General features: G+C 40.1%; 1 protein-coding gene across 6 annotated transcripts in view; it reads left to right on the top strand.

Annotated features, from left to right (window-relative positions):
* Positions 1–15,202, top strand: part of STARD13 (StAR related lipid transfer domain containing 13) — a 305,130-nt gene that overhangs the window by 238,531 nt on the left and 51,397 nt on the right. For all 6 annotated transcript variants that reach the window (XM_059378093.1, XM_059378092.1, XM_059378089.1 and 3 more), the window contains 2 exons: positions 4,304–4,375; positions 7,122–7,203. Coding sequence is in view for 4 of the 6 variants with exons in the window: in XM_059378089.1 (XP_059234072.1) it covers positions 4,304–4,375; positions 7,122–7,203 (154 nt within the window). In the remaining 2 variants the exon portion in view is untranslated. The remainder of the gene's footprint in view (positions 1–4,303; positions 4,376–7,121; positions 7,204–15,202) is intronic.

Raw genomic sequence — 15,202 nt, 5'->3', positions numbered from 1 at the left:
ATTTGCTGCACTCAAAATATCCCCTTACTTGACTGGAGCTTTCCAGAACTTTATCCACCTGACTTTCCAAACATCACTACATGATATTTCTTTAAAGAAACAGCTTGTAAATCTCTTAACTCACGAAGACTTCCAGCCTTTTCCACAATCAGCCTGTGTTGGTGAAGTCCTATTGAACTGTTTTCTCTTGGCTACCTTGATTTTGTAACCTCCCAGCTGTGATTAACAACTGGCAGTATTCAAAAACCGTGTATTTAAAAAATAAGCATCCTTCTCAAAACAAAGTAAATTTTCCAGTTTAACCAACAATATCATTATATGGGGAAATATTCACAATGTATTATTATGTGAAGAAGGTAGTCAACGAAAGAGATCACAACGATTACCATTTTCATAAGTAACACGTATTATGTGTTGGTAATGGGAAAGAGTTGACTTGTTTCTTTCATTGTGGTTTTGTGGGGTTTTTTTAATAAGTTTTCAATACTGAGCATGTATGATTAAGAAATAATATAATACTCTTGAAAACCAGTGTACAGGCTGTAGTGAATTTCTACAATGACTTTGTTCCCATGCCCACTGATGTGCAGTTCCTGAGGCACCCAGGGAGACAGCCTCCCTCTACACATCTGCCTCTCAACAGAGACCACATCATGTTCTAAGCATGTAAGAAAGGCAACTGAGGCAAAGTGAGTGACTTTCCCTCAAGCAGTCACAGTTTTGTGACAGAAGGGCATGCCTAGCACCAAACCATCTTCTGGATTTACTGAGTGAAAAGGTTTGCTTGGTTTTTGTGCAGAAACTGAACAGCTGGCTATCTCCCCCTGCAACTAGTGAATTTCAGCCTCCAAACAACCATTGACCTAAGATCCCAAGGCTCCTTGATCTCCCTGAACTAAGGAGAACCAGGTGTTCTTGAGGAGTAGGCCATGCCCATTTGGGTGGTAGTGATAGGGTCAAGGAATGTGGTTGGGGTGACCAGGAGTGTCAACCCCATCTAACCTATATAGCAGAGGCTTTGAACATAAAGAGGTTTTATTATCTGAAGAAGTGGGCAAGGATGTTGGGCAGGCAAAAGTAGGCACCCACTACAGAGTTTAAGAGAAATGATTTTTACATGTAATAATTACAAAATTTCTAATGAAATCCTTTTATGGTAGGGAACCAAATGGATTGAATTTGCTCAGGTAAGGTAATGTGGTAACCACAGTAGAGATTGGTAGACCAGTCTGTCCAAGGACATTCTCCTATTCTGCCCCACATTTAGTTGACTACAGCAACCTGGCGCTTTGCCTTGTGGCCCTGGAGCTACCGTGGGGGGCAGGTATGGGTTGCAAATAGAGAACAAATAGAACTATGGAAATGTGATTTGAATGGCCCTTAAAGCTTTCACAGAATATTGTGCCAGCCAGCAAGAGCACAGTGAAAAAGAGATTTTCCCACTCTCCTCAAATGTCATCTAGATGGATCTTGGTGAAATGACGACACCAGCAATAATGATTCCTTTTTAATTCTGTAAGCATTTTGGTCACTTCAAGTGTAATATGCTGTGGGGAAAACAATAGCATTTGGCTGATGGGTGTTAGTCGGGTCTGTGGGGACTCACTCAGTAGAAATTGTAAGGCTCTTTTTTTCCCCCTCCAACTCAATGTGATGGAAGAAGTCAAATTTGATACCAGTTAGGTATGTGTGATTATTTTGTTTGATGGCCTTGTTAGTAGGTGGTAAACAAGAGTTGGTTTTGCCCTTAGATTGAGGTATCAAGGTGCTGGGCCTACAGCTAGAGCACAGGGGATATTTGAGAGACTTTCAGAACTAGAATAGCAAGTTGGTGTGCGAGAGTGATGGCGAGGAACAATCCACCACGGCTGGGATGTGGTTTCTTCTCATTTATTATTTACTAATTGCAGTGTTTGTTGTATTTGATTCTGAGACTTAAAAGCTAAATGCCTACCCATTCTAAAAATCGGCCTATTTGAGGATTTGACTTAGCCGAATTCTGATTAAGATTTAATTATTCATATTGACGTGTGCATAGAATTTCAGTTCATTATCTTTATTTGTGAAAAAATAAAGTCAAGTTATCTAGAAGAACTTTTTAAAAAAGATTTTATTTATTTATTTGAGAGAGAGCGAGCTCAGGTGTGCACAAAGCAGGGAAGGCACAGAGAGAGAGAGAATTTCAAGCGGACTTAGTGTCCAGGGTGGAGCCTCTCCCTACTTCCCCTGTTTGAACTCGCTCTCTTTCTCTCTCCCTCCCTCTCCCTCTCTCTCAAATAAATAAATAAATCTTTAAAAAAACAAACAAAACAAAAGACTTGCTGGCTCATAGTTAAGTTTAGAGAATGCCCAGAAATTAGGTATTTCCTCCTTACTAACCACTACGTTATATTGAAAGAGAAAGCAAATCTGAAGCTTGAAAATTTAGAAGGCAACAGTCTGTTTATGACTCAGTAGCAACTCACCACATTTTCCAAATGCTAGGTCAGAACCTGCATTTCCTACTTCCCCTGAAATACGTGTGTGATTTTCAAAACGAAAGCCTTCGTATAAGGACTCTGAAAGGAATCCTGAACAGGGCTCTCGGGCCGTACAGTAACTGCCCTTTGTACCTTCAAAGGGAAGGCCCACATTAGCCAATACAGTCCAGTCCATTTTGAACTGCACTTGTGGATCTCAGAGACACCCCCTCCTAAAAGGCTTTCCAGAGCTTTTATCTCCAGGTTGGTGCTTGCATATTTCCGAATGTTGCCTACATGGCAGGAATGAGTACATATTAGGGCTGTGCTGGTACCAATTATGTAAAAAAAAAAAAAAAAAAAAAACCCTCATGCCAAGCAAAATACTCAAGATTTAGAAATTGTCAGTCACTGGAATGACGTGGACTGGGAGATGCCGGAAGTAGCAGACACTCTGGGATAGGGACCACCACACGCTCTGCCTCCCTGAATTCAATGACAAATCTCAGTCCATGTCCAGTCGGATTAGTGGGATGGGGAAAGTGTTTGCTCTTCCCATTGGGGCCTGTGCAAGATCTGGCCTTTGGTCTGTTTCCCTAACATACAGCAGATAGCTCTGTCATATTCAACATTATGCTGCACAGACATTGTTTTCCTGAATTCAATGCACAGACGTTGTGCTTTTAGTGTAGATACACAGGCTCAGGCCCGCAGCCCATGTTAGTGTGGATCGTTACTTTGCTGTTGCCCCAAGAACACCCTGTACTCTCTGGCTTTTGCTATGGGGAGAAACGAACATCCAAGTAAATGGAAGTACAGTGATCTGAGCAGGTTCCATCCCAACAGCAGAGAGACTGTTAGGGGGAACTGCGTGGAAAGCCGTTATAATAGGCTGTATAATTTTGTTTGGAGAAACTGGACTTTTGACAGATGAACTTCTTTTCCCTTGCATTTGTATTTATCTAACAGAGTTGTGGTTGGGAAATGATCCAGGATTCACAAGGTCAAAAAGTGACCTGGTTCACATACTGTAGACTCCTCCCTTCTCACTCCACAAGCTTTTCCAGGCAGGTGGTCCCATGTGTTGTTGGTACGTCCACCCCGAAATGGTCACCCAAAGGACATATTGACCTTTTGGCTTCGGCCCTTGGAAATTCTAGCAGCCCCGTCAAACTCGCCTCAGCTCCCAGATAACCAGCTTTGCTTTTCCACGCTGTACTCTGCAGCTTGAAACCATTCTAATGCGCTTGATGAATGAAGATCTTGTTAGAAGGCATTGGGAATTAAATCCATTAGAAAAATTAAAGAACTAACAATACTTTGGATTTTTATAATACCTTTCTTCATGAGAAAATACATTTTCATAGACCATCCAGTTGTATTCTTTCTTTCATTATCCCAAGAGTAAAAGGATAAAAGAATGTTGGATAAGTATCCTTAGCCTTATCTTTAAAAGCTAAAAAAAAAAAAAAATTGTTTAAAAAAAAAAAAAGGATCATAAGGAAGTATTTCCTCCTTCTCTGTAGCCCCCTGGTTCCCTGGTGTATAAATAAGACATTTTTCCCTGCCTGAAACTCAGGCTTTGTGTTCTGTAATCTGTGGTTTTGTTTTTATCCAAATACTTGTGGATCGACGTTGAAGATAAGCTTAATAGATAGCTAAGTACCTTTGTGCTACCTGCTCATTTTACCCCCATTTCTGGTAGGCCTACTTATGCAGCCTTACCTGAGAACAATTTTGCTTTGTAATAACTTGTATAATGCTCACCGGTTTTTCCTTGATTAAGGTAGAGTGCTAGTGTGTGGCCATTGGACTCACACATTTCCCTTTCTTTTATTTTTCAGAAATTGAGGCGAAGGAAGCATGCGACTGGCTCCGTGCTGCTGGTTTCCCACAATACGCTCAGTTGTATGAGGGTAGGTTGGCCTCCCCTGGACTCTTCATAAAGAGAATTAATTCAAAATGAACGTCACATATCCTGTGGTGTATCTGGACTTCCAAGTCTCTTCTCAACAATGTTTCTTTGCTGTCTCTTTCCCTCCGCCTTTGCCATCTCAGGGCTTACACTAATGCCGATTTAGACACAAGCATTGCTGCCCGGGCCTGCCTGCCTTTCTGCTCCACACCGCTTCTCACTTCTTTACTTTCTGCTTCCTCTCTCTTCACCGCCAATCCCAACTCCGCCTTCTCCTTCCAGCCTTCCTCCATCAGCAGCTTCCATGATTGTTATTATTATGGAAGTGGCATAGACACACAGTGTTCCATTGGTTTCAGGTGTTCACCTTAGTGATTCGACAATTCTGTACATTGCAGGCGCCCACCACAATAAGTGTAGTTGCCATCTTCACCATGCGACGGTATTACCGTATTATTCACTGTATTGCCCATACTGTACGGTGCCTTACCAAATCATAATCAGTCCTGACTCCTTGGGTAGTCCTTTATCCATAGTCAGTCAGGATCCCAACAGTCAGCAGATGGCACACTCAGGATGATCTGAGGAGGATTTATTTCTAAAAATGTTTATTACCAAGTTGTAGGCAGAGAGAGAGGGTGCCAGAGCCCAGAACGAGAGAGGCTCCTTCGAGCAGAGGACACAGCTGGCGGTGGGTGAGAATCAGTAGGGTAAAAACCCTGACCTCAACCCTCCTTTCTCCTTCGGTCTCCACCAGGGCTTCCCATTGGCCAAAAATGAAAGGAAGCCAAAGGGCATGGATCCGCTTGAATGCCGTCCATACAAGTGATCCTCAGGGCACTAGGCAGGGTATAGAGTGGAGATCTGTAGGACTAAAAAAAGGATATCTAGCACACACAGGAGCATCGAGTTCTCTTCCTGATGGCCTAAAATGTATGTAGTATCGAAAGAATCAACAAAATTCACCTGAAACTCACTCACTCACCTGGAAGATCAGTTCTATATTTTAGAAAACAAAAATGGAACAGTTGTTCTACTTCTCTAACTTGAATTCCCTACGGATAGCATATCTAAGAATATGCTTTGAAGTTGGGAGTCTCTGATACAAGTTTTTATAAACTTTAGCCTTGTAGGCAAGGAGGGTTTTGTAATTTTGATCTAAGCAGCTCTACTTCCATGCCCTACCATGTTTCCTGATTATGAGGGAGAGGCCTGAAGAGGTTACATGATTTCTCCAACATTAAAAGGTGGAGGAGTTGGAATTTAAATCGGTCTCTTAAGCTGTGACACAGTGGCTTTTCCCTATAATGTGAAACTCTCTTTGTAAGCTCACAATATTATAAGTTCACAATTTAAACTGAACTGTCTACAAATGGCTAAGAAGTAAAGTAAATGTCTTCTCTTCACATAGTATCAATTGTTTGGATATTTTGCTGATACTCAAAGTGACTCAAGATTTTGCCATAAAAGAAAACATTTGAGGCCATTAAACTTTGATTATTTTTAGAAATTTCCTTCTTAAGGAAAAAAAAAAATCCGCTGAAGTAAAAGGTACCAGTCAAATTGTGTTTAAGCCATAGGCATTGGATAAGCATCATAAGAAAGAACAAATAGTATAGAGCATACGATGTGCCAGGTTCTTTTGAAAGCACTTTACCTATGCTATTCCTTTAATATTCTTAATACTGTAGGGTAAATATTATAGTTCCCATCCTCTCCATTTTATAGATGAGGAAACACAGGCCCAAAAAAGGTTAGGCGATTTGTTCCCAGTTCTACAGCTAGAGATTAGCAATGCCAAGACTCAAAGCCAAGGCAGCTGGGCTTTAGTGTCTCTGTTTTTCATTATTACGGACACTCCCTCTCTAGCAGAACAAGACAGTCGTCATTCTGGCACCCACCTGGAATGCACTCACATTACTTTTACCACCAGAAGGGATTGTTTCTGTTCCCAATTCACATTAAGGTTTACGTACCTTTAGATTTATTATGACTCTCACGGTGGAGGTAATGCAAAATATAAAGCAAGAAGGAGAAAGAGTGGCAGGATGATGACAATGAATTGACATTGTCAGTTAGATTGGACTATGCCCTCTATTAGAACGATCTCCAAATTTTTCCCTCTGTGAATAAGGTACATAAAATGAACACTGCATCTTGAGGATTGCCCTTGACCTCCAAAGTTGGCATGAATAGTCCGTGGGAGAAAAGTTATGATGTTGGAATCTGTTCTCTTTGGATAGAATCAGTTGTTTGAATATTTTGCTGATTGTCTAAAGTGACTCAGGATTTTGCTACAAAAGAACACATTTGAGGCCATTGAGCTTTGGGTATTTTGGGAAATTTCCTTTCTGAAGAAAACAAAATCTGCCAAACTAAATATTTCATGAACTGATCAATGTAAAAGTCAGTGAGGTTAGGTGGGTGGTGAGAGTATAAAAAGCTCTTCATATGGGCAGATGTCTGCAATTATGATGAACTACAACAATACAGGCACATAGTATTCAATCCTATCCAAGGGCAAGCACTGGGATATTCTCATATTTCACACTTCTTTTGTGTCCTTAAAAGCATTTATTTGATAAAAATAAAACTGCCTACTGTCTTAAACATTACCAACACACCCATCAATGGGGGAGTAACTGCCAAGGTCGGTCACGTGTACTGAAATGTGGTGGTCAAAAGATACTGGTGCCCATTCAGATAAAAACAAGATGCAAAATCTTCTCTGTTTCTCTGTTTTTCAGATTCCCAATTTCCCATCAACATTGTGGCTGTCAAGAATGATCATGATTTTCTTGAAAAGGACCTTGTAGAACCTCTTTATAGGTAAATTGTGGGATTTTGTTACTTTCAATTGTGCAGTCTCTAATAGGTATCACTGTATTGAAGGGCCATCTCAACAGCTCCATAAGTATTTATTGAGTGCCTACTATGTGCCAGGCCTGGGTCCAGGTTTCAAGTATGCCACAGGGAGCATGATTATACCCTGGTTTTATGGAGCTTAAATCCTAGTCAGAGTCTTCAGAAAGTAGATTGAGGAAAAAGAAAGAGAGAGTCAGTGAGAGAAAAAAAGAAGGAGGGGGAAAAGTTATCTCAGAGAGTGTTCATGCTATGAACAAACTAGATTAAGATGAAGCCATAGACCGTGGTGACTGGAGTCAAGGGTAGGCTAGTGGAAGTAGGCAGTAGGGGAGGCCACACCATGAGTGGCCAGAGAAGGCCCTGAAAAACTCCATGAGTATGTCAAACTTGGTTGTATTTTTTGGAAAGGCAAGTGATTATATCAGCAAGCTAGAATATGTAAGCTCAAGTAATTATACCAGCTACTTGGAATATTAAGCCTTTGCTATGTGATAGATGCTCGACAGAAACAAAGATGTATATGAGTTCTTCTCTCTCCTCAAAGAATTTATAATATGGTTGAAGAAATCTAGTTGAAGAAGTAAAGCATGAATACATGAACAAATAAGTAATAATTATAATTTGAGTGATAGGAAAAGATGCCAGTGTAACCAATATCCAGGAACAATTAAATGCTCCATGAGAGGCTGTATGTGTCTGTAGGAATTTGAAGCTTCCTAACTAAAGCCCTGGAGAGAGGTCAGGGCTGGAGATAAATATTATTTACAGGAGATGAGTCATTTTTCCATGGCCACACAGCTAGCTATGGGCTGAAATGACCTTAAACAGAGTGCTTTGGAGCACCTGGCTAGCTTAGTCGGTGGAGCGTGCACCCTTGACCTCAGGGTTGTGAGTTTGAACCCCACAATGGGTGTAGAGATTCCTTAAAATTTTTTTTAAAAATCTTTTAAAAAATGTAGTACTTAAAATTTGTAATTCAGTGTTCTTTCTAGCACATTCTGTGTTGACATCGAAGATGCCAGTTTAGTCAGAAAGTAATGATGAGCAAAACTTTTGTCAAGAAGGGAGAGATCAATGTATGTAAGGATAGTGTGCAAATAATCTTAGCCTTCCTGAATCTTCAGACATGCATATTTTTGCATTCACTGTATGGTTCCTATATGGAGAGAAGGTAGATTTGCATCTGCATTAGGAAGTGATATTTGAATATTTAAGGAAAACAGTACTGTGGGTTTCTTAACTGGGTAGAAGAGCAGAGAACTCTTAAAATCACAAATTATAGGAACGGGCTATTTGGGCTAGAAAACAAATAAATGCAAAATGCCATTTGCAAGCATTTATGAGATGAATGGATGGTTTGATTGTGACTCCTTAAAGGTAATAAATTGGAAAAGCAGTGGTTTCAGGATGTCTGGGATACACCCCAAGCAGGAACATCTCCCTCCTCATAAGATTTCACTCAACCCAGAACTACTCCAATAGTACCTCCTTCTGAGTTTTCCTTCTTAGTTTTAACCAAGGGCAATTTTACAGCTGACTTTAAAAAAATAATAAGGAACTTTTATATTTTAATTATTTTATATTGCATTATCATTTTCCACATTGAATGTTTTAAATTTATGTATTCTGTTTTTCTTTTAAAAAATTTTTTTAAAGATTTTTATCCTAGCTATTTTAGAGATAGAAAGCATTCATACACATCAGTGGGGGAAGGGGCAGAGAGAGAGAGAAAGAGAGAGAATCTCAAGCAGACATCATGCTGAGCATGGAGCCTAATGTAGGGCTTTATTCCAGGACCCTGAGATCATGAGCTGAGCCAAAATCAAGAGTTGGCCACTTAACCAACTGAGCCACCTAGGCACCCCAAATTTATGTTTTCTTTAAATCAAAACATAATATATACATATATGTTTACATAGATAGATAGATAGATACATATAAAGTAAAATTCACTATTTTGAGTGAACAGTTTTCAAGCATGTAACTGCCACCACAACCAATATGAAGAACAGCTCCATCACCCCTCAAAATTCCCTGGTTCCCCTCTGGCATCAACCTCTAACCCTACTCCCAAGCCTGATTTGGCTTTTGTACCTATAGTTTTGCCTTTTCCAGAATACCATATAAATAAAGTCAAACAATATGTAGCCTTATTTTTTTTTTAAGATTTTATTTATTTATTTGACAGAGATCACAAGTAGGCAAAGAGGCAGGCAGAGAGAGCAGAGGGAGGGGGGAAGCAGACTCCCTGCTGAGCAGAGAGCCCAATGCGGGGCTCTATTCCAGGACCCTGAGACCATAACCTGAGCTGAAGGCAGAGGCTTAACCCACTGAGCCACCCAGGCACTCCAATATGTAGCCTTTGAGCCTGGCTTCTTTTACTGAGTATAGTACACTTAAGGTTCCTCCATGTCATTGATATGTCAGTCAGTACCCAAACTGAGTAGTGTTACATTATATGGCTGTACTACAGTCTGTCCGTTCACCAGCTGAAGGATGTTTGAGTTGTCATCAGTTTTGGTGGTTATAAAGCAACTATAAACATTCATATTCAAGGTTTTGTGTTAACAAAAGTCTTCATTTTTTTTTTGGGGGGTAAAATCCTAGGAAGGGAATCATGGGGTCCATTTAATAAATGTATTTTAACTTTATAAGAAACAACCAGTCATTTCAAAAGTGATCCTATTGTTTTGCATTTTCACCAGCAATGTATGAGAGTTCCAGTTGCTCCACATCTTTGTCAGCTCTTCATGCTGTCAGTTTTTTTGTTTTTTTGTTTTTTTTGTTTTTTAATTGACGTATAGTGGACACACAATGTTACGTTAGTTTCAAGTGTACATCACTGTGACTCAACAAGTCTATACATTGTGCTATGCTCTCACAATTGGAACTCCCATCTGTCACCATACAACACTATTACAATACCATTGATTATATTTCCTAGGCTGTACCTTTGATCCCCATAACATGTATTGTTTGTTTTGTTTTTAGTCATTCTAGAATCTAGAGTTATCTCATTATGAGTTTAGTTTTCATTTCCTTAATGAGCAATGATGTTGGATGCCCTGTTCATGTGCTTATTTGCCATACCTGTATTTTCTTCAAGTCCTTTGCCCATTTTAAAAATTTGATTGATTGTTTTTGTACTGAGTTTTGAGAGTTCCTTATATACTCTAAACATAAATAATTTGTCAGATATGGGTCTTGTAAATGTTTTCTGCCAGTCTGTAGCTTGTCTTTAAGATCTCTCTCTTTTTTTAAAAAAAAAATTTTTATCTATTCATTTGAGAGATAGGGAGAGAGCACAAGAAGGGGAGGGGGTGAGCAGCAGAAGGAGAAGCAGGTTTCCCACTGAGTAGGGAGCAAGATGTGGGGCTAGATCCCAGAACCCTGGGATCACGACCTGAGCCAAAGGCAGACAAGATTCATTTTTCACACATAATCATCCCACTGGCTTGGCACTGTGTTGAAAAGGTTAACTTTCTTCAATGAATTGCCTTTGTACCTATATTGTAAATCAGTTGACCATGGTGTAAGTCTATTTCTGGACTGTCTATTCTATTCCATTTATCTGTATGCCTAATTAGTCTTTCATCAATATGACACAGGATTACTTAGCTTTTTGTATGTCTTGGAATCCAGTACTGTATGTCCTCCAACTTTGTTCTTTTGTTCTGGAATTGTTTTGCCTATTCTACTTCCTCTGCCTTTTCATATAAATTTTAAAAACAACTTGTTGGTATCTATTTTAAAAAATCCTCTGGAGTATTGATTTGGATTATGTTGAATCCATAGATCAGTCTGGGGAGAACTGATGGCTTAATGGTACTGAATCTAATGATTCATAAATACAGTGTATGTTTCTTTTTATTTAGGTCTCCTTTGATTTTTTTTTTCAAAACCTGACTTGTAGTTTTCAGCATATGGATACTACACATCCTCAAAAGTATTTAAGAATTTCATGTTTTGTGGTGCTATTGCAAATAATACATATTTTTTTTATCATTTCAATTTCCAGTTGCTCATTAATAGTATGTAAATTTTTTAAAAGATTTTATTTATTTATTTATTTGGCAGGGAGAGACACAGCAAGAGAAGGAACACAAGTGGGGTGGGGAGGGAGTCAGAGAGGGAGAGGCAGGCTTCCCTTTGAGCAGAGAGCCCGATGTGAGGCTTGATCCCAGGACCCTGGGATCATGACCTGAGCCAAAGGCAGACACTTAATGACTGAACCACCCAGGTGCCCCTGTAAATTTTTTTATATATTTTTCTTGTATCCTACAGTCTTTCTAAATTCACTCATTAGTTCCTAGTAGCTTCATCATAGATTTCTAAAATTTCATTTCTAAATATAAACAAAGGATTACACTGTAAACCAAGAATAAAAATTACAGCACATATTTTCAAGTCAGGATTGCAGAGGTAAACACTGTCTCTGACTGTGTAGTTATGTTCACTGGTGACATGGCTGACAAGCTTTGAATCTCATACATGTGGGTGGTAAATCCTTATCTGTTCACTGCTGTTTGTGATCTGAGAGTCCTTGACTACATTCTAGACTTTTCCATCAGAGTCTCTCTCTTTTTTTTTTTTTTTAAGATGTTTATATATTTATTTAAGAGAGAGAAAGAGGGAGAGGGAGAGGGCATGAGCAGTGGGCAAGGGCAGATGGAAAGGGACGAGCAGACTCCCTCCCGAGCAGGGATCCTGACTTGGGGCTCAATCACAGGACTCTGGAATCATAACCTGAGGCCAAAGCAGACGTTTAACTGACTGAGCCACCCAGGCACTGCCCACAAGGTCTGCTCTTTAAAAAAAAAAAAAAAAATGCCCTTCAGACATGTTTTAGAGATGACCCAGTACAATGAATGTGAAATCATTTAAAGATACAAAGTTCTGAATAATACTATTAATGTCAGCCAGAAAAATCTGGAAGCCTTCTTTTGCAGATCCGATGCCCCTTCTCTAATACAGCCCGTGGCAGGATCCTACAGACATACCCTGAGAGGTATGGCTGTGTAAACATGTATAAGTGTGGTAATGCCAGACACCACAGAGTTCTTCACAGGGGCCCAGCTTGCGTAAAAATGGTGAGAGTGGCAGGAGGTTGTTATAATTGGAATAATTCTTATGATCGCTGTGTCTCCAAAAATATCATTAAGTAAGAAAAGTGTTTGGCTGGAAGTGTGCGAACGGAGATTCTTGGGGTATAGGAGGGGTGGGTGAAACAGAGGCCAAAGGAGTAGTGACGGCAGGATGGGTCGAAGGAAGCAGGCGCAGTATGGAGGCAGAGACAAGGGTGGCTGCTAAGGGGCCATGTATGCAGTTTCTTTCCCCCTCATTACAAGTTCCACCAGGACACTGAGGTCCCATGTAGTAATAGCGGAAAGCAAGCAGAAGGAAGACCTCCAGCCTGAGGGGAATGAGCACACTTCTAAAATCTTGAGATCGAAGAGTGGTTAATGAGACACTCGCCCACTCACATGGTGTGTGATGACTGATGCCTGGAGAGCAGTAAAGAGTTGTGATTTTATTCCTTTTCTCATGGGTACATCGCAGACGCAGTTATAGAGTTGGTCTCCTGTTTTATTTGGAAGCTTTGTGGGCTCCACATTTCTCATGCATGTTTGAAATGCTGAGCTAATGCAGAATTATAAAGGGAACCATAGCCCGGAGGCACGTAACTTCTGCCAGATAGACAAATGAAGACAAGAGGGCTGAACGTCTCCTGCATATGTTATCCATGACAAGACTTTTACTCACCTTTGGTTTTCTGGAAGCATCTCACCTGCGTGGACAGACAGTTAGTGTCCTAGGTAATTGCACATAGTAAGTTGTGGAGCAGTGTTCACTTTTTTTGTTTTTTTTAAGATTATTTATTTATTTATTCAACAGACAGAGATCACAAGTAGGCAGAGAGGCAGGCAGAGGGGGGTGGGGGAAGCAGGCTCCCTGCCAAGCAGAGAGCCCGATGCGGGGCTCAATCCCAGGACCCTGGGATCATGACCTGAGCCAAAGGCAGAGATTTTAACCCACTGAACCACCCAGGAGTCCCCAGCGTTAACTTTTTGATTGGCTGGAAAAATATAGCATACCAAGAATGTTGATGACAAGGAAGACCCATGCCTAGCCTGCAGTATGTAGAGGTGCACCCCCTTGCTTTTAGGTCTCAAACACTAGACAGGTTTGCTGTTTTCCCTAAAGGTGTGAACTTCCAGGCTGGAAATCATGTCTTACCATAGCTTCTGTGACTCTGACAGTGCCAGCACATAGTAGGTGCTCTGCAAACATTTGTGACTGCAAGTCAGAGTAGTGCAGTTGCTTATTTTAGCAACCTCAGTTATAATTTTGTTTTGATGTTCTTTGATTGAATTCTTAATTGAAAATATTTTCCCCTGTGAGTAATGAAAAGCAAATTGCAAGTCTAAGTACTTAGATGAGCTAACTGAAACTGTTAACTATATCAGAATGTAGGAATAGCCACGGTGTCAAAACAGCTTACAAGGTTTGTCACCTTTCAAGCAAATTGCAGCAAGTCACAGCTCCTCAGTGGGATTTTTTAAGGATAAGTAATATGTTCAATTTGCATTTTGATTTGCGATATTCACTCAGACTGATGGTATAGGGCTCTGATGTTCAAGGTGATCTGTGAATTTCCAATTTAATATTAGGCCAATAAACTGTCCATGTAACTTACGTCGTTAGTAAATACTAGCTAATTGTATTGTGTGTGAAACTATGGCATTACCTTGTTCAGCACTGTTTCAGGGAGATGTGGAATTGATTTGGATTCTGGAGTGCGTCTATCATTGCCCTTTGTGTTTAAAAGGATAATTAATGACCATGGTTTTCATGTGGGGCAGGGGAGTTTGTGGAGAAGAGTGCTGACAAAAATGATGTTTATGATTTACCTCTGCACACAAATGCATATCTTTGAGTATGTTAAATAACATTAATAATATTGAATAATGGTAGTCTTTATGAATATTGATATATATTTTAGATATTTTCTCTTTTAGAGTATTTATCACAGAATATGTACAGTATTATATATTTTGTTATATAATGACATGCCAATTAACTGGACTGAAACCTTGGACACATCATTGAGGGAAATGTATAGGGGGTTACGTAATAACCATGGTCACTTCCAACTTTAAAATTATGAGCTATTAAAAATATATAGAGAGATCCTAGTAAGTGGTGATTTTATTTTTTAAAACACAAAGTACTCGTTATCTACCGAGCACCACTCTAAGCATTCCACAAATACTTAGTTGTTGACTTCTTATAACAACCCTATAAAGTAAGCTCTAACTAATGTGACTCCCATTTTACAGATAATGAAACTGAGGTGCAGAGGTATAAAATAATTGGCCCACTTACAGCTACTGAAAGGCATTGCTAAGATTCAAAGCCAGACAGGCTGCTTCTGAAGCTTCCAGAGAAAGCTTAGGTCTTCTTGTGAAATGCAATTTGGAGCGCTTTCCATTTCTTCCTTTGAGGATGAGTTTTCCAAAGATGTCTAGGTTGCCCTGCGAGTTCCTGAATTTGACTTAAAAGTCCCAAGAATAGAAACTATGGTTGCATTTCCACCTTATTCTTCATGGAACTCCATATTTAAAAATACTAATAATTAAAGTAAGAGTTGAAAGCACATGGTTCTTTTGTGAAGCTGTTAGATCTGATTTACTGCCAGAAGAGTAGCAGCCCCTTCTAGTTCACTCCTTCAGTCAGCTTGGTTCACCCAGGCTGTCTCTTCAGGCGTCTCTGCTGCAGAGAACAATAAGCCAGAATCCTCACCTGGTGGTCTCAGTCTAATGCGGTGGCCTCGACCTGGAAGGGGAGGAATTTTGTCCTCCTCTCAACATCCAGGGACATCTTTTTCTCATCACAGGTGGGCCATGCTACCAGCATCTAGTGGCTGGAGGTCCGGGATGTTGCCAAACCTCCTAAAGTGCCG

Source organism: Mustela nigripes, chromosome 15 (assembly GCF_022355385.1).
Source record: "Mustela nigripes isolate SB6536 chromosome 15, MUSNIG.SB6536, whole genome shotgun sequence".
NCBI classification, from domain to species: domain Eukaryota; kingdom Metazoa; phylum Chordata; class Mammalia; order Carnivora; family Mustelidae; genus Mustela; species Mustela nigripes.
Note: the sequence above shows the minus strand (reverse complement) of the source record. Positions and strands in the feature narration are given on the sequence as shown.